Below are 18,491 nucleotides of genomic sequence, written 5' to 3' on the forward strand. Positions count from 1 at the left end.
CATGATTCCAAGAAGGCTTTGCCAGACTTCCAAAAGCATCAGGACACAGGAAAAGGTCAAAAAACCCTAGTCTGAGGAGAGAGGCAAAAATTCTGGTCTGCTTATTCATATCTTTTCATTAGATCTAATGTATATATGTATACAAATACATTCCTATCCATACACACATAATATTTTAAATGAACTTGAATCCTCATTGTGTATATATATCCTAAATATATCTGTTTCTTTATCTTCTGACTCATTTCCTCTATCACTATTGTTCTTAATGCTGTGCATATAAGGGCCCTTAATACCATTTCATGCTAGTCTCTGTTGCTTATTTTGTTTATAAAAAGGCCTACAGATTTCTTAAACTTTACTGAAAATCTGTACAGTATTTGAAGTTGTTTTTTTTTTTTTTTCCTTTCCTTAGGTTTCTTGTTTTCTCTTTCTGCATAATATCTTCATCAGAAATGGATACTGAAGGCTTTGGTGAACTTCTTCAACAGGCTGAACAGCTTGCCGCTGAGACTGAAGGTATTTCTGAGCTTCCTCATGTAGAACGTAACTTACAAGAAATCCAACAGGCAGGTGAACGACTGCGCTCTCGCACACTGACACGTACATCTCAGGAGACAGCTGATGTCAAGGCGTAAGTACTTCATTTTGAAACTTGTTGGGCTAGGTGAGTTGGGAACTAGAATATATTTTTTTCTTAATATTTTAATATATTCTATAAATGAAGGGGAAAAAACAAATAATCATCTTAAGAACTTAAGATAGGTTTTGAAATACATAAAAAGTCTTGAAATTTTGCCTGTTTTGCTTGTCCAGGCTACAAGGAAATGTTACCCCCAGAGATGTTCAAGAGATAGTGGAAGAAAGAAGAAAGCCACTTGGTGCTATAATATTGCAGTAATTGATGCTGTAAAATGAGATAATATTTATAAAGTGCTTTGTAAGCCTTAAAGCATTATGCAAGTACTTATTACTATCATTTCTATTAGTGGTATTGTGTCTGACTGCTGGCTCAGAAATGCCTGGCTGACAGGTTAACAAATGTGAGTCTTTTAGACAAGTTATGTATTCAAAACCCAGGGAGTACATCACAATGTACAGTGTTTTAGAGAGTATCAAAAAGAATTTATGCTTACTCCGTAGTAAGATAAATCATTAAGGCATGGTGTGACCCTGATCTGCTTATAGCTAGTGATTCTAGGGACCAAGACAAAAGGAAGAGAAAAGTATTAGAAATAGAGCTTCCCCTTAGGGATGATAAAACAGTAAAGCCAGAGAACCTCAAGAGGGATTAGTTGATAAAAGTTGCTGACTGGCAGCTGTCTACTGCAGTGATAATGTTTTATAGGTCATGGATATGTGCATATTCAGGATTTAGTGTAAGAGCAGGTAGGAAATGGCTATTCCATCTTTCCTCATTCTTCTAACATCAGGGTAAAAAAAAAAAACATTTATGTTTGTGTTTAATTTAGGGGATCAGCATATGTGATATGTATTTTTTTTTAAATTTTTTATTATATATATATTTTTATAATATCCCTTGTATTCATTTTTCCAAATTATCCCCCCCTCCCTCTATTCCCTCCCCCCGATGACAGGCAATCCCATACATTTTACATGTGTTACAATATAGTCTAGGTACAATACATGTGTGTGAATATCATTTTCTTGTTGCACAATAAACATTAGAATCCGAAGGTACATGCAACCTGGGCAGACAGATATTAGTGCTAACAATTTACATTCACTTCCCAGTGTTTCTTCTCTGGGTGTAGCTACCTCTGTCCATCATTGATCAACTGGAAGTGAGTTGGATCTTCTTTATGTTGAAGATTTCCACCTCCATCAGAATACATCCTCATACAGTATTGTTGTTGAAGTGTACAGTGATCTTCTGGTTCTGCTCATTTCATTCAGCATCAGTTGATTTAAGTCTCTCCAAGCCTCTCTGTATTCCTCCTGCTGGTCATTTCTTACAGAGCAATAATATTCCATAACCTTCATATACCACAATTTACCCAACCATTCTCCAACTGATGGACATCCATTCATCTTCCAGTTTCTAGCTACAACAAAAAGAGCTGCCACAAACATTTTGGCACATATATGTCTCTTTCCGCTCTTTAGTATTTCTTTGGGATATAATCCCAGTAGTAGCGCTGCTGGGTCAAAGGGTATGCACAGTTTGATAACTTTTTGGGCATAATTCCAGATTGCTCTCCAGAATGGCTGGATTCTTTCACAACTCCACCAGCAATGTATTAGTGTCCCAGTTTCCCCACATCCCCTCCAACATTCATCATTATTTGTTCCTGTCATCTTAGCCAATCTGACAGGTGTGTAGTGGTATCTCAGAGTGGTCTTAATTTGCATTTCTCTGATCAGTAGTGATTTGGAACACTCTTTCATGTGAGTGGATATAGTTTCAATTTCTTCCTCTGAGAATTGTCTGTTCATATCCTTTGACCATTTATCAATTGGAGAATGGTTCGGTTTCTTATAAATTAGGGTCAGTTCTCTATATATTTTGGAGATGAGACCTTTGTAGGAACCTTTGTTTTTAAAAATATTTTCCCAATTTGTTACTTCCCTTCTAATCTTGTTTGCATTAGTATTATTTGTACAGAAACTTTTTAGTTTGATGTAATCAAAATCTTCTATTTTGTGATCAATAATGATCTCTAGTTCTCCTCTGGTCATAAATTCCTTCCTCCTCCACAAGTCTGAGAGGTAGATTATCCTCTGTTCCTCTAATCTATTTATTATCTCCCTCTTTATGCCTAAATCATGGACCCATTTTGATCTTATCTTGGTATATGGTATTAAGTGTGGATCCATATCTAATTTCTGCCATACTAATTTCCAGTTTTCCCAACAGTTTTTTCCGAATAATGAATTTTTATCCCTAATGTTGGTATCTTTGGGTTTGTCAAAGATTAGGTTGCTATATATGTATCCTTTTTTGTCCTTTGTATCTAATCTGTTCCACTGATCTACCGGTCTATTTCTTAGCCAATACCAAATGGTTTTGGTGACTGCTGCTATATAATATAGCTTTAGATCAGATACACTTAGACCACCTTCCTCTGAGTTTTTTTTCATTAGTTCCCTTGCAATTCTCGACCTTTTATTCTTCCATATGAATTTTGTTGTTATTTTTTCTAGGTCATTGAAATAGTTTCTTGGGAGTCTGATTGGTATAGCACTAAATAAATAGATTAGTTTGGGGAGTATTGTCATCTTTATTATATTCGCTCAGCCTATCCAAGAGCACTGAATGTCTTTCCAATTATTTAAATCTGATTTTATTTTTGTGGCAAGTGTTTTGTAATTTTTCTCATATAATTCCTGACTTTTCTTTGGTAGATGGATTCCCAAATACTTTATACTCTCAACATTTGTTTGGAATGGAATTTCTCTTTGTATCTCTTGCTGTTGCATTTTGTTAGTGATATATAAAAATGCCGAGGATTTATGTGGATTTATTTTGTATCCTGCCACTTTGCTGAAATTTTGAATTATTTCTAGTAGCTTTTTAGCAGAGTCTTTGGGGTTCTCTAAGTATACCATCATGTCATCTGCAAAAAGTGACAGTTTAATTTCCTCATTTCCTACTCTAATTCCTTGAATCTCTTTCTCGGCTCTTATTGCTGAGGCTAGCGTTTCTAGTACTATATTGAATAGTAATGGTGATAGTGGGCAACCTTGTTTCACTCCTGATCTTACTGGGAAAGGTTGCAGTTTATTTCTATTGCATATTATGCTTACTGAAGGTCTTAAATATATGCTCCTGATTATTCTAAGGAATAGTCCATTTATTCCTATACTCTCAAGAGTTTTTAGTAGGAATGGATGTTGGATTTTGTCAAATGCTTTTTCTGCATCTATTGAGATGATCATATGGTTCTTATTAATTTGATTATTAATATGGTCAATTATATTAATAGTTTTCCTAATATTAAACCAGCCCTGCATTCCTGGAATAAATCCTACTTGATCATAGTGTATTATCCTGGAGATGATTTTCTGAAGTCTTTTTGCTAATATCTTATTTAAGATTTTAGCATCAATATTCATTAAGGAGATTGGTCTATAATTTTCTTTCTCAGTTTTCGATCTACCTGGTTTAGGTATCAGTACCATGTCTGTGTCATAAAAGGAGTTTGGTAGGACTCCTTCATCCCCTATTTTTTCAAATAATTTATATAACATTGGGACTAATTGTTCTTTAAATGTTTGGTAGAATTCACATGTGAATCCATCTGGCCCTGGGGATTTTTTCCTGGGGAGTTGATTAATAGCTTGTTCTATTTCTTTTTCTGAAATGGGACTGTTTAAGCAATTTATCTCCTCCTCTGTTAATCTAGGGAGCCTATATTTTTGGAGGAAGTCATCCATTTCACTTAAATTATCAAATTTATTGGCATAAAGTTGGGCAAAGTAACTCCTTATTATTTCTCTAATTTCCTCTTCATTGGTGGAAAGATCCCCCTTTTCATTTGTAAGACTATCAATTTGATTTTCCTCTTTCTTTTTTTTGATCAAATTTACCAAAGGTTTATCTATTTTATTGGCTTTTTCATAAAACCAACTCTTGGTTTTATTTATTAATTCAATAGTTTTTTTACTTTCAATATTATTGATTTCTCCTTTTAATTTTTGTATTTCAAGTTTAATTTTTGGTTGGGGGATATGTGATATGTATTAAAGGTAATTCTCTCCTTTTTCTCATTGCTTTATGTTTTAAATCTTATGTTAGCTGTATTTTCTTGATAGAGCTTCTAGGCAATATTTTTTGTATCTTTTAAAGAAAGACTAAAGGAGCTCTAGAAAGGACCTTAACTGCCTGTTCTGAAGCTACCTGAAAAAAAAAGCATCAGTCTAAGATGTTTTCTAAAAACTTGTCTTTTCTCCAGGATACTCAGTTCTTACTTGCAGCATTATTAGTTCTGATCTGCTACAAAATTGTTATATAGTTCCTGAGCACATAGGTCACATGCAAGGCTGCCATTGAAAGTAGGAAAGTGATGTAATATTGTTTTAACTATTATAATTATAAATTTATTTTATAAGTTCTAGAACTTAAGATTAAAAAACCCCCAATGATTTATTAGTGATTAATTTTCCTTTGGTTTTATTTATTAAATTTATTCTTCTTTTTCTAAATTGCTTCAGGGTATTGAATACATTGAAAGAATGGGAGTGAGATAGTAGGTTAGATGCAAATGTTAAGAATAACATGAATTGAGGACAGTCTTTGTAGGTAGAGGTAGAGATAGGTAGAGAAATATCATAATTTGAATAGAACATTTTGACATAGAATGAGGCAAGAAAATGACTAGTTAAATAGAAAATTTTCTTTCTCTTTCAGATTGATAAGGAAAATCCAGGCTTTTAAGATTTCAGTTTAGAGATAAGATTTAAGCTTGATATTTTTTATTTAGATGTAGTAGATATGATTTTATATGTTTTAATATTTAAGATATAGACTAATATATATATTTGACTATTGAGTTATCCAAAACAACCTTAATTTAAGCAAAAATAAAATCCCAAATTGGATTTGGAATATTCCTGAATTAACAACATAATGTAATATTTTAGTAATTGAAAAATTTCAGTAAATTTTTGCTACTACTAAAATGGTTAATTAGAATAACAAATGAATTAAGCAAAAGAAATCCTTTCACTCCTTAACTAAAAATGTTATTTAAAAAAAAAATGACTAAGCATGATTAGTACATACTTATTCCCATCTTTGTTTTCAAGTGATAGTCAAGCTGATGTGTTGATATGCTTTGGGAAGGATATTAAAAAAAATAAAATAAAAAGAAAGTATGACTGAGTGAAAGAATACTAAAATAAAATATTGAAAGACCTGGATTCTGGTATGCCCATTCTTAATCAAATCTACTTTCTCTGAGCTACTTAACATTCTGGAGAGAGTTAAAAAGTTATATTCAAGTTACAGTTAATTCATGTTATTTAATCTCAACTGGACTGTCACTACTGTTTAGCAGTTTAAAAAGTTCATTGCTGATTGATTCATTTATTATATTTCTCATATTTGTTGTTACACACTTCTTTGTACTCAAGCTATCATGCATTCTCACACTTACCACTCTTAGCAAATAAGTTCATCTTCTACTTTACTGAGAATAATTGAGGCCATCTGTTGTCAGTTCCCTCATATTCCCTCCCTCAGTTGTCAAAATGCTTCCATCTTCATCTCTCTTCTCTTCCTTTCCTCTTATCCCCAATGGTAAACTCAGTCTCCTTGCCAAGCCTGACTCTTCTAATTATGGTCTTGAAAGAATCTCTCATTCCTTCCAGCATTTGCTCTATTACTCGTTCATTCCTGTTTTCTCTCAGTTTCTCCCTATCTGCTTGTTCTTTCTTTGCTTTCTAGATGTATGCTTAAGTTTTTCCTGTTTTAAAACCTCCCCAACACGTCATCTTTCCTTTAACCTCTTGTCCTACAGTTTATTTCCCATTCATTTGCTAATTTCCTAAAAAGAGTAATTTAGAGATGTTTCCTCTTCTCGTTCCCATCTTTGTCTGTTGCAATATGGCTTCTGACTCATTAAGAATAATAATGACCATAAGAATAATAGCTAACACTGTGCTCAGCACTGTACAAAATATTATCTCATTTGACAACAATTTCAGGAAGTAAATTCTATTATCCACATTTTATAGTTGAGGAACCTGAGGCAAACAATTAAATGACTTGCTCAGGATCACAAAGCTAGTAAGTGCCTGAAGTTGGATTTGAAGTCACACCTTCCTTACTCCAGGCCTAGCACTGAGCCACATAGATGCCTCTCCTGAAACTGCTTTCTCAGTTGAAATTGAATTAAAACTGCTTTCTAACTTTGTTGACATTTTCTCTGACCTCATCTTTCTTGACCTTTCTGAAAAGTTTTTTTCAAGCAAACAAGCAGGCAACAAACTTATGTGCCTTACTTAATATGTGCCAGTTACTCTGCTAAATACTGGGGACACTTAGAAACAAAACTCTCCAAACTAGCCCCTTCCCAAGGAATTTACATTCTAAGATGGGAAGACAATACATCAAATGGAGCTGGGAGGTCAGTGATGAGGTGGAGTATGGAATAAGAAATAGCTGCAAATGTATTCCATCATATTGATTTACCATTACATGTTCAACTATTCCCCAATTGTTGGACACCTCCTCCTATTTCTATTCTTTGCCAGCTCAACAAGACCTAAAAATAGAAATATATCTTTAGAATTTATTTAGTATTAATCCCTCCCTTAATTTATCTGATTTAATTTTCCCTTCCCTTTTTATTTTCCTGTTGAGTAAAATGTATTTCTGTACCTAATTCACTGGATAAGTATGTTTACACATGTGTATATATGTTGCTGAATTCAAATAAGGGCAAGATTCCAATCAGCTACTCCATTCCACCTTCATCCTCATAGTTGTCTTTTGTGCACCACTCCACCCCACCCCTTCTTCATTTGTATAGCTGCTTATTTGTGTATCTTGATTATGTGAAATAATTTCCCCTCCTTTCCCTTCCATCCTATGTATTCTTGTTCTCATCTCTTCAGTTAAATGATTTGTTCAGGGTCACACAGCTTAACTAGCTTCCTTAAGGCAGGGCACTGAAACATTCTTCAATCTTTATGCTGCCAGAATCCAGCACAGCACCTTGCACACATTATCAGTGCTTAATAAATGTTTGTAAAATGGGTGTAAGTTTGCCACTGACCAGTGGTATGACCTTAGTTAAAGATCTTTTGTTTCCTTATCTCTCGAAGTGAGTTTTGGACTAGATGAAGTTTATGATTTATTCACAGTCCTTAAAAAGCTATCATTCTAAACCTTTGCCCTCAGACTGCTAATTGGTGTGTAGTAGACAAGATTTTGGTTGTTGAAATAGCTGGAGAACAACACCCAAAGGTGCATCATCAGGTGCTGAATTCTGGAAACAATTCTTTCCCAAATCATTGTGGATTGGAAATACATACTGTCTGGCTGGAAACTGTCTGGTAGAGAAATTGAATTAGAACAGAAAGGCTTATGCCTCTATCAGTGTTTGCCTGTGAAGAAATAGTGACCTGGAAATCTGACTCCTTTAGAGAGGGAGTCTTTGATTAAATATTGGTGCTGCATATATAAGGGATGCATTTTAGATTAAGGTGGAATAGAAAACACAGATAAAGGGCTGGGATTAACAGTGAATACAGAAACATATAGAAAAAGGAGAATTATGGAAGCAGAAACTCAGAGAAACAGAATAATGTATATTTACAGCATGACAGGCCAGTTCTGGGAGTTTCATTGGGTATTGGTGGAATTGGGGTTTAAATGTCTTCAAAGATGATGGTTTTGATCAGAATTTAAGCGTATATGTCAGAGAGAAGGGGTAAAGGAAACAGGATATCTCTGACATTTTCTTGGGAGGTGGAAATAGAGTAAATTAATAAGAAAGGCAGTGACCCCAAAGGAGTAGGGCTAGAGGAGTAATTTATGGATTAGAAGAGAGAAAGGATAAAATAAAGTGTCTTAACAAGATGAGTCAATTGTTGAATATATTCCAAGCTAATTGAATAATATGAGGCTATATAACTGTAACTTACCTAATAAATGTATCATTTGTATTCTGGGATTTTATTTTACTATAACCCTTCCCCCAGCACATAGCATATGTTTGTACTATAGAGAAAAGGCTGTTAAAAGAGAAGGAAAAAATGGAAGAATTTTGAATCTTTGAGGAATTGAATCTAGTCCTTTGGAGAAGTGAACTCTCCTCTATTCTGATTTATATTGGAACTAGGAAAAGACCTAGGATAAATATAGCAGGAACCTGCTTTTTGTTTATTTTTTGAGGGATTTCTATGTGTTCGTGCTATTTTTTATTTCAAAATCACAAATGGAAGGCTTCTTGGAAAGGATGAGATAAACTCTGCTAAAGAAGGGCAAGAAAGAATTTAATAAAATCATGTATGGGGATGATTTTTTTTAGATGCTATGTTATTAGCATAGTAATTGGAGCCTGGTACCATTGAATCTAGATTGGAAGTTACGTCTCATATGGGGCTGATTATGGTTCTCTTAAGGTTCCACAAACTATGTAGACTTTATCCTTAATCCTTGCACTACCAACAATCTTATAAGTTTTCTAGAGAAGGAACAGGAAACAAACTCATCATCAATCAGTTCAAAGTATATCCTTTACTGATAGTGTCTTAATTATGCTATTTTTGTATAGGAAAGAAAGCATATTACTAAATTATTTAAATACTCAAAGTTTCTGTCCTCTAATTTTGTCTTATGAGTCAATGATAGTAGATCAGGTCCCAGATCTCTTAATGTCTAATTCAGTGGAATGTGCATTAATCCAGGGCTTTAGACTAAAAGGCAACAAAACTCAGGTCTATTACAAGGAACAAGGTCATAAGGCAGAGTGGATAAAAAACTGGTCATAAAGCAAGTAAAACCTGAGTTCAAGGCCTGCCTCTACTGCATACTGACTGTGTGTCTTTGAGCTAATCACTTTAACTCTCAATGCTTTAACTTTTATGACAGAAAGTTGCAGAGAAGCTTCTAAACTTCATTGATAAAGTTCCTCACCAAGGAGTTCCATTTACCAGTGAAATCTGAGACTTAATTCCTAGCCCCTAATGAAAAGTTCTCATTTATATAGGGATTTAGAATTTGCAAAGCTTTTTGCATATATTGCTTTCTTTGGTCCTTACAATTTGTCAAGGAGATTTATTAGCCCTATTTTACAGATTAGGAAACTAAGAGTTAAAAAGAGATTAAATCCATTGCACAGGGTCACAAAAATAGTAAGTATCTTATAAGAGATTCAAATTGTTTGCAGTATGACTTATATCAAAATGTTGTGACAGTAGCATATACATATTTATTAGGTGGTACAATGGATAGGGTGTTGGGCCTGGAATCAAGAAGACCTATTTTTGTGAATTCAAATCTGGTCTCAGACACTTATTAGTTATGTGACTCTGAGCAAGTCACTTAACCCTTTTGCCGCAGTTTCTTCATCTGTAAAATGAACTGGAGAAGAAAAGAAAAAACCGTTCCAGTATCTCTGCCCAAAAAAACCCAAATGGGGTGATGAAGAATTAGATATGATTAATCTACTTCCCCCAAAATCCCATAATATAATAAAAATAATCTTGGAATTTTTTTTTTAAAGCAAAAATAGTTCATGTATATATAAAGTCTTGAATACAGGAAAAAAAATTCTATATTCTTAATGCAGTAATCCAATTTCTTTTCTTATTTTTGTTTTCCTAATCTTTCCCTACAAAAAACTAGATCAGTTCTTCTTGGATCTAGAGGACTTGACATATCCCACATTTCACAAAGGTTGGAGAATTTGAGTGCTGCAACTACATTTGAACCTCTTGAACCTGTGAAAGATACAGATATTCAGGTAAGAGTAGTCTGACTTGTTGAAATGAAAATAAAGTTCTTAGCAAATAGTTGATCATCTGTTTTATAAAAATTTACATTTGATAAGCTATTCAGAAAATCCAGTATTATTATTATTTTTCTGTTTTCTGATTAAGTAAAACATTAAGTAGAACATCTGATCAAAAACTGTTCTCTTGTGTTTGGGAATATGGTGGTGGTGATGGTAGAAGATATAGCTGATCTATTTAGTTACTTTTAGGGATTTTTACAAGACTAAATTGTGGAAAGCAAGGAATTTCCATCTTAATTTGAACATTTTCATTTCTGTATGTTTCCTTTTTAAAATTTTAATCCAAAGGACTTAAATCATGGCTACAAGATTATATTTCGGATTAGTCATGTTCTATCTATTGAAACTTAAGTGGCAAATATGTTCCTTTTCATGTTGTTGGTATTTAGTTGGCTAAAGTTAAAAAAATTTTGACTACAACTTATTGAAATCTTTTCTTTGTTGATATCTTTCTTTTTTTGCCTCCTAGCTTAACAAATATCTATAAATATGAACATTTCAGCATACATAGATCAAAAAAAAGTAGAGTTGACACACTTGTGAACCTCTGTTATATAGTTATTTTTAAAGGTATATATTACATTTAGCACAATTGTAAAACTGCTTTATTTGTTCCTTCCAAACTTTTTTCTCTTGTACATATTTTTAAATATTTCATTGACATTTTAGTGCTTCTACTATTGACCAACTTCTTTCATTACTTACTTCTCCCTAATATAAGCTTTCTCATGTAACAGATAAGTGTAGTTGAGCAAAACAAATCAATTATTGAATAGGTCTGAAAATATGTGTCTCACTTTATACCTGTGGTCCATCTGACAAGAGTTTGGGAAAATGCTGCATTTTTCAATATTTTCCCTTGCAAAACCATCTGTTCCAACTTTTCTCCTCCTTTCCTTCTCTTCCCTAGATGGTAGGTAGTCCAATACATGTTAAATATGTTAAAATATATGTTAAATATAACATGTATACATATTTATACAGTTATCTTGCTACACAAGAAAAATCGGGTCTAGAAAGTAAAAAAAAAATTTGAGAGGGAAAACAAAAATGCAAACAAACAACAACAGAAAGAGTAGAAATGCTATGTTGTAGTCCATTTCCTATAGTTCTTCATTACTGAACAGTTGGAACTGGTTTGAATCATCTCATTGTTGAAGAGAGTCATGTCCATCAGAATTGATCATCATATAGTATTGTTGTTGCCGTGTATAATGATCTCCTGGTTCTGCTTATTTCACTCAGCATCAGTTCATGTAGGTCTCTGCAGGCCTCTCTGAAATCATCCTGCTGGTCGTTTTTTACTGAACAATAATATTCCATAACATTCCTATACCACAATTTATTCAGCCATTCTCCAATTGATCCACTCAGTTTTCAGTTTCTAGCCACTACAAAAAGGGCTGCCACAAACATTTTGGCACATACAGGTCCCTTTCCCTTCTTTAGTATTTCCTTGGGATATAAGCCCAGTAGAAACACTGCTGGATCAAAGGGTATGCACAGTTTGATAACTTTTGGGGCATAGTTCCAAACTGCTTTTCAGAATGGTTGGACTTGTTCACAGGTCCACCAACAATGTATTGTTGTCCCTCCACATTCCCTCCAACATTCATCATTATCTTTTCCTGTTATCTTAGCCAATCTAAGAGGTGTGTGGTGGAAATAGTAAGATTATTAAGAAGGATACATCTCCTATTATTTTTAAAGACTTTCAATATTCTGTATTTGCCTTTGAATTCTTCCTTGGGAGAAATGGAGGTGATCTTTGTTCTCATTTTGGCCAACAATATACCTTCCAGATAACTTTGATATATGTCTTGAGAACTTATAAAGAAAGATGCTATGCAAATGAGTTTTTTCATTGTTCTGATTTTGCTAAAATTACGGTCTTTTCTTAGAACCTGAATAATTCTTATCTGGTCAACTTAGTACTCCAATTCCATTATATTAGCTTTCACTTATAGCTCAGACACTTTATATATTAATTTTGAGTTTGACTGTAGAATTAATACAAAACATTTTTTTTTCCTCTAAGGAAATATAAGAACTCATTTAAGTTTAAAGTGCCTTAGAACTTTCAGTATTTTTTCTCTTAATACTTCAGTGAAATAGTTAATCTATCAGAAAGCAAGCATTTATAAGCTTCTATTATGAGATAAACAATGGAAATACAAAGAAAAGTAAAAGACAATTCCTGTTTTCAAAGGTTTCAAAGTCTACTCAGTTATCTACAAACATGCTATGCTATATATAAGCTAAAGTAGTCAGTGGAGGAAAAAGGAATAAGAAAAGTTTCCTATAGATTTTAGCTGGGCCTTGAAGCTAGGGAAGGAAGGTTTTGCAGATGAGGAGAAAGAGAATTCCAGATGTGTGGGACAGCCAGTGAAAATATAATTGAGAAATAGAATGTCTTGTGGAGGGAACAGTAAATGGATTGAATAAATAGGTGGAAGGGAAATGGGTATAAGACTGGATAGGTAGATAGGAGCCAGGTTAAGAAGGCATTCAGTACTAGTGGATTTTATATTTGATTATAGAGGTGATAGGAGTTGATTGAATAGAGGGTGGTAGTAATATAATCAAATCTGTGGTTTTGGAAGTTTTGACAGCTGAATGGAAGATGTATTAAAATGCCAAACATTAGAGATAGGAATACCAATAATAGTCCAGGCATGAACCAATGAATAACTGTATCAAGATAGTGGCAGTGTCAAAGGAGAGGATAGAGAAGAGTCAGTAAGCCTTGGCAACAAATAAGACTGAGGAGTTGAAGATAGCGCTTAGGTTACAAATGTGGATGACTGGGAGATTAGTGGTACCCTTGACAATAAGGAAGAAAAACAGAATGATTTGAGAATAGTTCAGTTTTGGATAAGTTCAATTTAAGATATCTATAAACTATAAAGTTTTAGATGTCTAATAAGTTGAAAATTGAAGACTAAAGGATAAAAGAAAAGTTAGAACTGACTTTAGTGTATCTGAAAATCATCAGCATAGAAGTGATTATTGAATCCAGTGGAACTGTTAAAAAAACAAAACAAAACCAAGCAAAAATGGTATTGAGGGAGAAAAAGAGCCTAGGAGAGCCTTCGGGAATACCCACAGTGTTATGACCTGGATGAATGAAGCTTCAGCAAAGGATATTGAGAAGCATTCAGAAGAACAGAATTATGAGAAAAAAGTGTCATAAAAACCTGGAGGAAAAAAAGGGTGATTAACAGTGAAGTCAAGAAAGATGAGGATTTCAAAAAGGCCTGAGAATTGACAGGTGAGATATCATTATTAACTTTAGACACAGCAATTTCACTTGAATGATGAAGTCAGAAGTCAAATATAGAGTTGAGAATGAGAGGAGAGAAAGTGGAAGGACCAATTGTAGATGGAAGGACCAATTGTAGATGGCTTTCTCAAGGTCATTAGCTAGAAAAGGGAGAAGAATATAGGATAAAAGATAAATAGAGGGGAGAGTCAGGTCATTGGCTCTGTGTGAGTAGAATATTGGGCCTGAAGTCAGATTTATATTCCTGATGATTTCAAATTTAGCCTCTGGCACTTACTGTGTAACTGAGCAAATCACTTAATACTGTTTGTCTCAGTTTCTTCATTTGTAAAATGATCTAGAGAAGGAAATGGCAAACTATTCCAACATTTCTGCCAAGAACATGATTGAAAAAACCACAGAACAAAGTGGTGGGAATATATGGATCAAATGAGGATTTTTTAAGAATGGAGAAGACACAAGCATGTTTGTAGATAGTAAAAGAAGCAGCCAGTGATTTGATGGATTTATTGTGGGTGAAATGATATTTTCCAGACAATGCATTTTTAATATAAATCAAAATGAATTTATTATGTTAATTTACAGTACTCTTAAACTATAGTTTAGAAATAGTATAGAAATGCTGATGCATCCTTAAAAGTATGCTGCCAAGTATTTTGCAAACCCCAGCATTACTTAGAAGCTTGAAAAGGCATTTTCCCTTATACAGATCACCCTTTTCTATTTGGTAAACAGTGATTATTTTTTTTTTCCCTCTGCTTCTAATGGAGCTTGAAATTAATATTTTTTTGTTTGTTTCCTTGCTTTTATAATCAGTGATGTTGGCATGCTTTGGGAACACAGTTTTAATAAATGCTATGGCTAGCAGAGGTAACTTAAAAGAAAAAAATCCATTTGTACATGTATGAATGGTGTGAATGGATTTTTTAAAAATGTTCATTGATTTTTAAAAAACATAGCCATGAGGAATCATTGCAAAATTGTATAAGAAAAGCTTAACTCTTAACTACATGTGATAACAAAGAGCTTGTTTGAGCTACCTTTGACTGAACTGTTGTGGGAATTAAAATCTCTAGTTTTACAAAAATAATTTGACTTATATTTCTTTTATAAACAGACTTCTTAAGCGTAGGTTTTATGTTTTTGCTGTGTTCTGTACATAGTATTTATTAGGTACTAGTATATTCTGAGTGTATTATATGTGTTGAAGAAAAACAAAATGATATGTGCTTTGTTGTTGGCATAGAAAAATCCCCAGTTAGGAAATGCCCTCTAGTCTACTAATGGACAGCACTTATTTTGCAATTCAGAATTTTGGAGAGTTGCTTAGAATAAATAGAAGGTAGTTCAAGGATAGTACTAACAGTTGTGGAACTCGGAATATTTCATGTAGAAGGGAGTGCTTAAGTTGAATGTTTAAAAAAAAAAAAAAAAAGGAACTGATTCAACCAGGCTTAGATGGGGAAAGAGTAAGTTCCAAACTAGGGGATAGACATTAGTACAAAGATACAAAAACAGGAGATAACTCAGTCCGCAAGTATTTATTTAGTGCCTTTTGTGTATTGCTGGAGTAAAAATACAAAAAGAATGAAATTCCTGCTTGAAAGGAGCTTACATTCTAATGGAAGAAACAACTGTGAGTTTTAAAATGTACAAGATAAATGTAAAGTAAATAAATACAAATATATACCAAAAAAAGTTTGAGAAGGATGGCACTAGTAAGAAATGAATACTTCTATTTAGAAGGTATAGAGCTAGGTGCTGGAGTGTCATGTAATGAATAGAGAGAAATACAGTTTAGTTGGATTGTTTAGTGTGAGAAGGAAAGTAATATACAATGAAGCTGAAAAGAAACTTTCAGTCAGCTAAACTAAAATATTTTTTCTTTCCAGAGGCCTTAGGAAATTGCTGAAGTTGATTAAGTAGAGGGGGATCACATCTTCAGATATGTAGTGTGTAGAGTGACTTGGAATAGAGAGAATCTTGAGATAGTGAAATCAGTCAAGAGACTGTTGTCATTAATAGTCTAGGAAAAAAGTGAGCAAAGCAGTACTGGATAAAGTGGCAGATGTTTAAGAAGACAGAAAGGATTAAATGTGAGAGCAATTGTGGAGGTAGAAACAGAAAATTTTGACATCTGATTGGATATGTGCGATAAGGTTATGGAGATTAAGTAATCTACTTATTACTAAACCATTCAGCTTTACCTGGTAAAGTATCTGATTCTATATCTGGATTTCTGAAGTAGCATGGTATAGTGAATATGAATAAGACCATAGGATTTAGAGAGAGAGAGAGATCCTGGAATCCAAATCCCAGATGTTCTACTTATTACTAGCATGGTCTTGGGCAAGTTAGTTAACTCCTCTAGGCCTCTTATGAGAGTTCACTTTTTAAAAATGTTTGCATAATCTGCTTTCATCTCTGACTAGATTTCAGCCTCTTAATGAAGGAGGTTGGGGAAGTCTAGAAGCTGGAAACGTTTTTTAAGCGATTAGTATAAGGGAAATCTGTGTGTCATTTATAAGAATAGATCCTCAATAATTGATTTTTACTCCACTATACAGTAAGTATAATGAAATATTCATGATTTCCTTCCCTTTTCTGCTCATAGGCTTCTAAATGAAAAAGAACATACTCAGACCTCTTTTAGTTTGTCTTTTAAATAGTTATAAGAAGCTAAAAGGCATTGACACTCATAAAACTAATTCAATACTGAAGTAATCTCATATACTTCTTCAAAAACACAAGTCAGTAGCTTTAAAGTAGCAAAAGGTTACAGAGTACAATGAAAAAGAAAGTTTAAAATTCTGCTTTTTTAATCAGTGGTTTTGTCTTTGTAATTAATAATATAATTGGCATGGTTAAATTTTAAAATTAATTTTCTTTTGTTTTCTTTCTAATTTTATACCTTCAAATTAAATCAGTAATTTTTTAAATAGACAAAGATGAGAAAAACAATTTACAAGTGTAAAATATCATAGTGCTGTTAACTACCCTCTATCATTTTCATATAATTTCCGTTGTTTAACTGGACCTTAACTGGTATTTAGTATGGATTTTTCCAGGTCAGTAAAATGGAATATTGAATTAAGCATAAGTAGTTTAGAGAACTTAAGTTTTTTCCTTGCTTCCTTTTGATTAAGTCCTTTTGAATAAACATCTTATTCCTCCACTTTAATTGCAGTTCTTTGTCTGACCTACCTTTATGTCTTTATTTCTCTATCTTATCCTTTGAGTGAATAGCTATATGAATGTATTGCTAAAAATAAAATTTATATAGTCCTTCACTTAAATGTCATTTGATCTTCAAAATGATCCTCTGAGTCAAAAACTAAAGGAGACCAAAGCTCACAAAGGTAATGACTCTCTTGCCCCAAGACATAGACCTACTGAGTGCCAGTAGGAGAATTACAATCAATGAAACAGCAAATATTTATTGAGACCTAATATATGCCAGACTATGAGCTAGGTGCTGGAGACACAAGTACAAAGAATGAAACAACCTCAAAAGGAGCTTACATGCCAGTGGGAGAGATTAGAAGTACATATATAAACATAAAGGGAATATTTTTTTTTTAACATTTATTTTTAAAACTTTGAGTTCCAAATTCTCTTCCTCCCTTCCCAACGCCCTTCATTGACAAGGCAGGCAATTCAATATAGGTTATACATATATAGTCATGTAAGCATTTCCACAATAGTCATCCTGTAAAAGAAAATAGATAAAAAATAAATAACTCAAGAAAAATTAAGCAGAAAAAAATTGTGCTTCAATATGTATTTAGATACCATCAATTCTTTCTTTGGGAATAGAATAGCATTTTTCATCATAAGATCATGAATCCCATTGTATTACTGAGAAAGCTAAGTTATTCACAGCCTATCATCTTACAATATTGCTGTTACTTTGTACATAATATCTTTGCATCAACTCATAGAAAGCCTTCCAACTTTTTTTGAGACCATCACTATTATAGCACAATAATAATAATCCATCACAATTATATGCCATACTTATTCCACAATTGATGGATATCCCTTCAGTTTCCAATTTTTTGCCCTGAGAAGAGAGCTGCTATAAATATTTTTGCACATATAAGTCCTTTTCCTTTTTAAAAAATCTTTTTTGGGATTGTTGCCTAGTAGTAGTATTGTTAGGTCAAAGGATATGCATGATTTTATAGTTCTTTGGGCATAGTTCATATCTTTTGATTATTTATCAATTGGGGAGTGGCTCTTTTTTTATGATAAATTTGACTCAGTTCCCTTTGTTTTAGAAATGAGGCCTTATAAGAGAAACTTGCTTCAAAATTCTTTTTAATAATTACTATTGTTAACTGTTAGGTTCTTACTAAGTGCTGATGAGATAATGAGATTTTAGGTTCTTACTAAGTGCTAAGTCTGTACTTAACAATTCTCTAGTCCACACCTTTTGGTTCCGGCCTTTAAGGGGAGTTTTACCCCTTCTGGGTAATTTCTGGGGAGGACCTTGCATGTTTAAGAGGAGCAAGTTCATTGGTTGAAATATTTTTCCCACAAGCCCCTGAGTTATTCCACGCCCATTCTCTGGGAGGATAAAAGAAGCAACATTGGGCCTGGAGGAGAGAATCTACTCTAAGTCAGAGTTGGGACGGCTCTCTATAGGAAGAAGAATCTGGCCGGGAGATCGAGTTGAGACAGCAGATCTCCTCCCAAAAAGGGATCGACGGTTTCTGGAG

General features: G+C 33.5%; 1 protein-coding gene across 2 annotated transcripts in view; it reads left to right on the plus strand.

The window, feature by feature from the left end:
- Positions 1-18,491, plus strand: part of NUP93 (nucleoporin 93) — a 122,177-nt gene that overhangs the window by 19,773 nt on the left and 83,913 nt on the right. For both annotated transcript variants that reach the window (XM_074293473.1, XM_074293472.1), the window contains exons 2-3: positions 416-634; positions 10,319-10,436. In XM_074293473.1, the coding sequence (XP_074149574.1) occupies positions 456-634; positions 10,319-10,436 (297 nt within the window). In that variant the 5' untranslated portion in view covers positions 416-455. The remainder of the gene's footprint in view (positions 1-415; positions 635-10,318; positions 10,437-18,491) is intronic.

Source organism: Sminthopsis crassicaudata, chromosome 2 (genome assembly GCF_048593235.1).
Source record: "Sminthopsis crassicaudata isolate SCR6 chromosome 2, ASM4859323v1, whole genome shotgun sequence".
Classification (NCBI taxonomy): domain Eukaryota; kingdom Metazoa; phylum Chordata; class Mammalia; order Dasyuromorphia; family Dasyuridae; genus Sminthopsis; species Sminthopsis crassicaudata.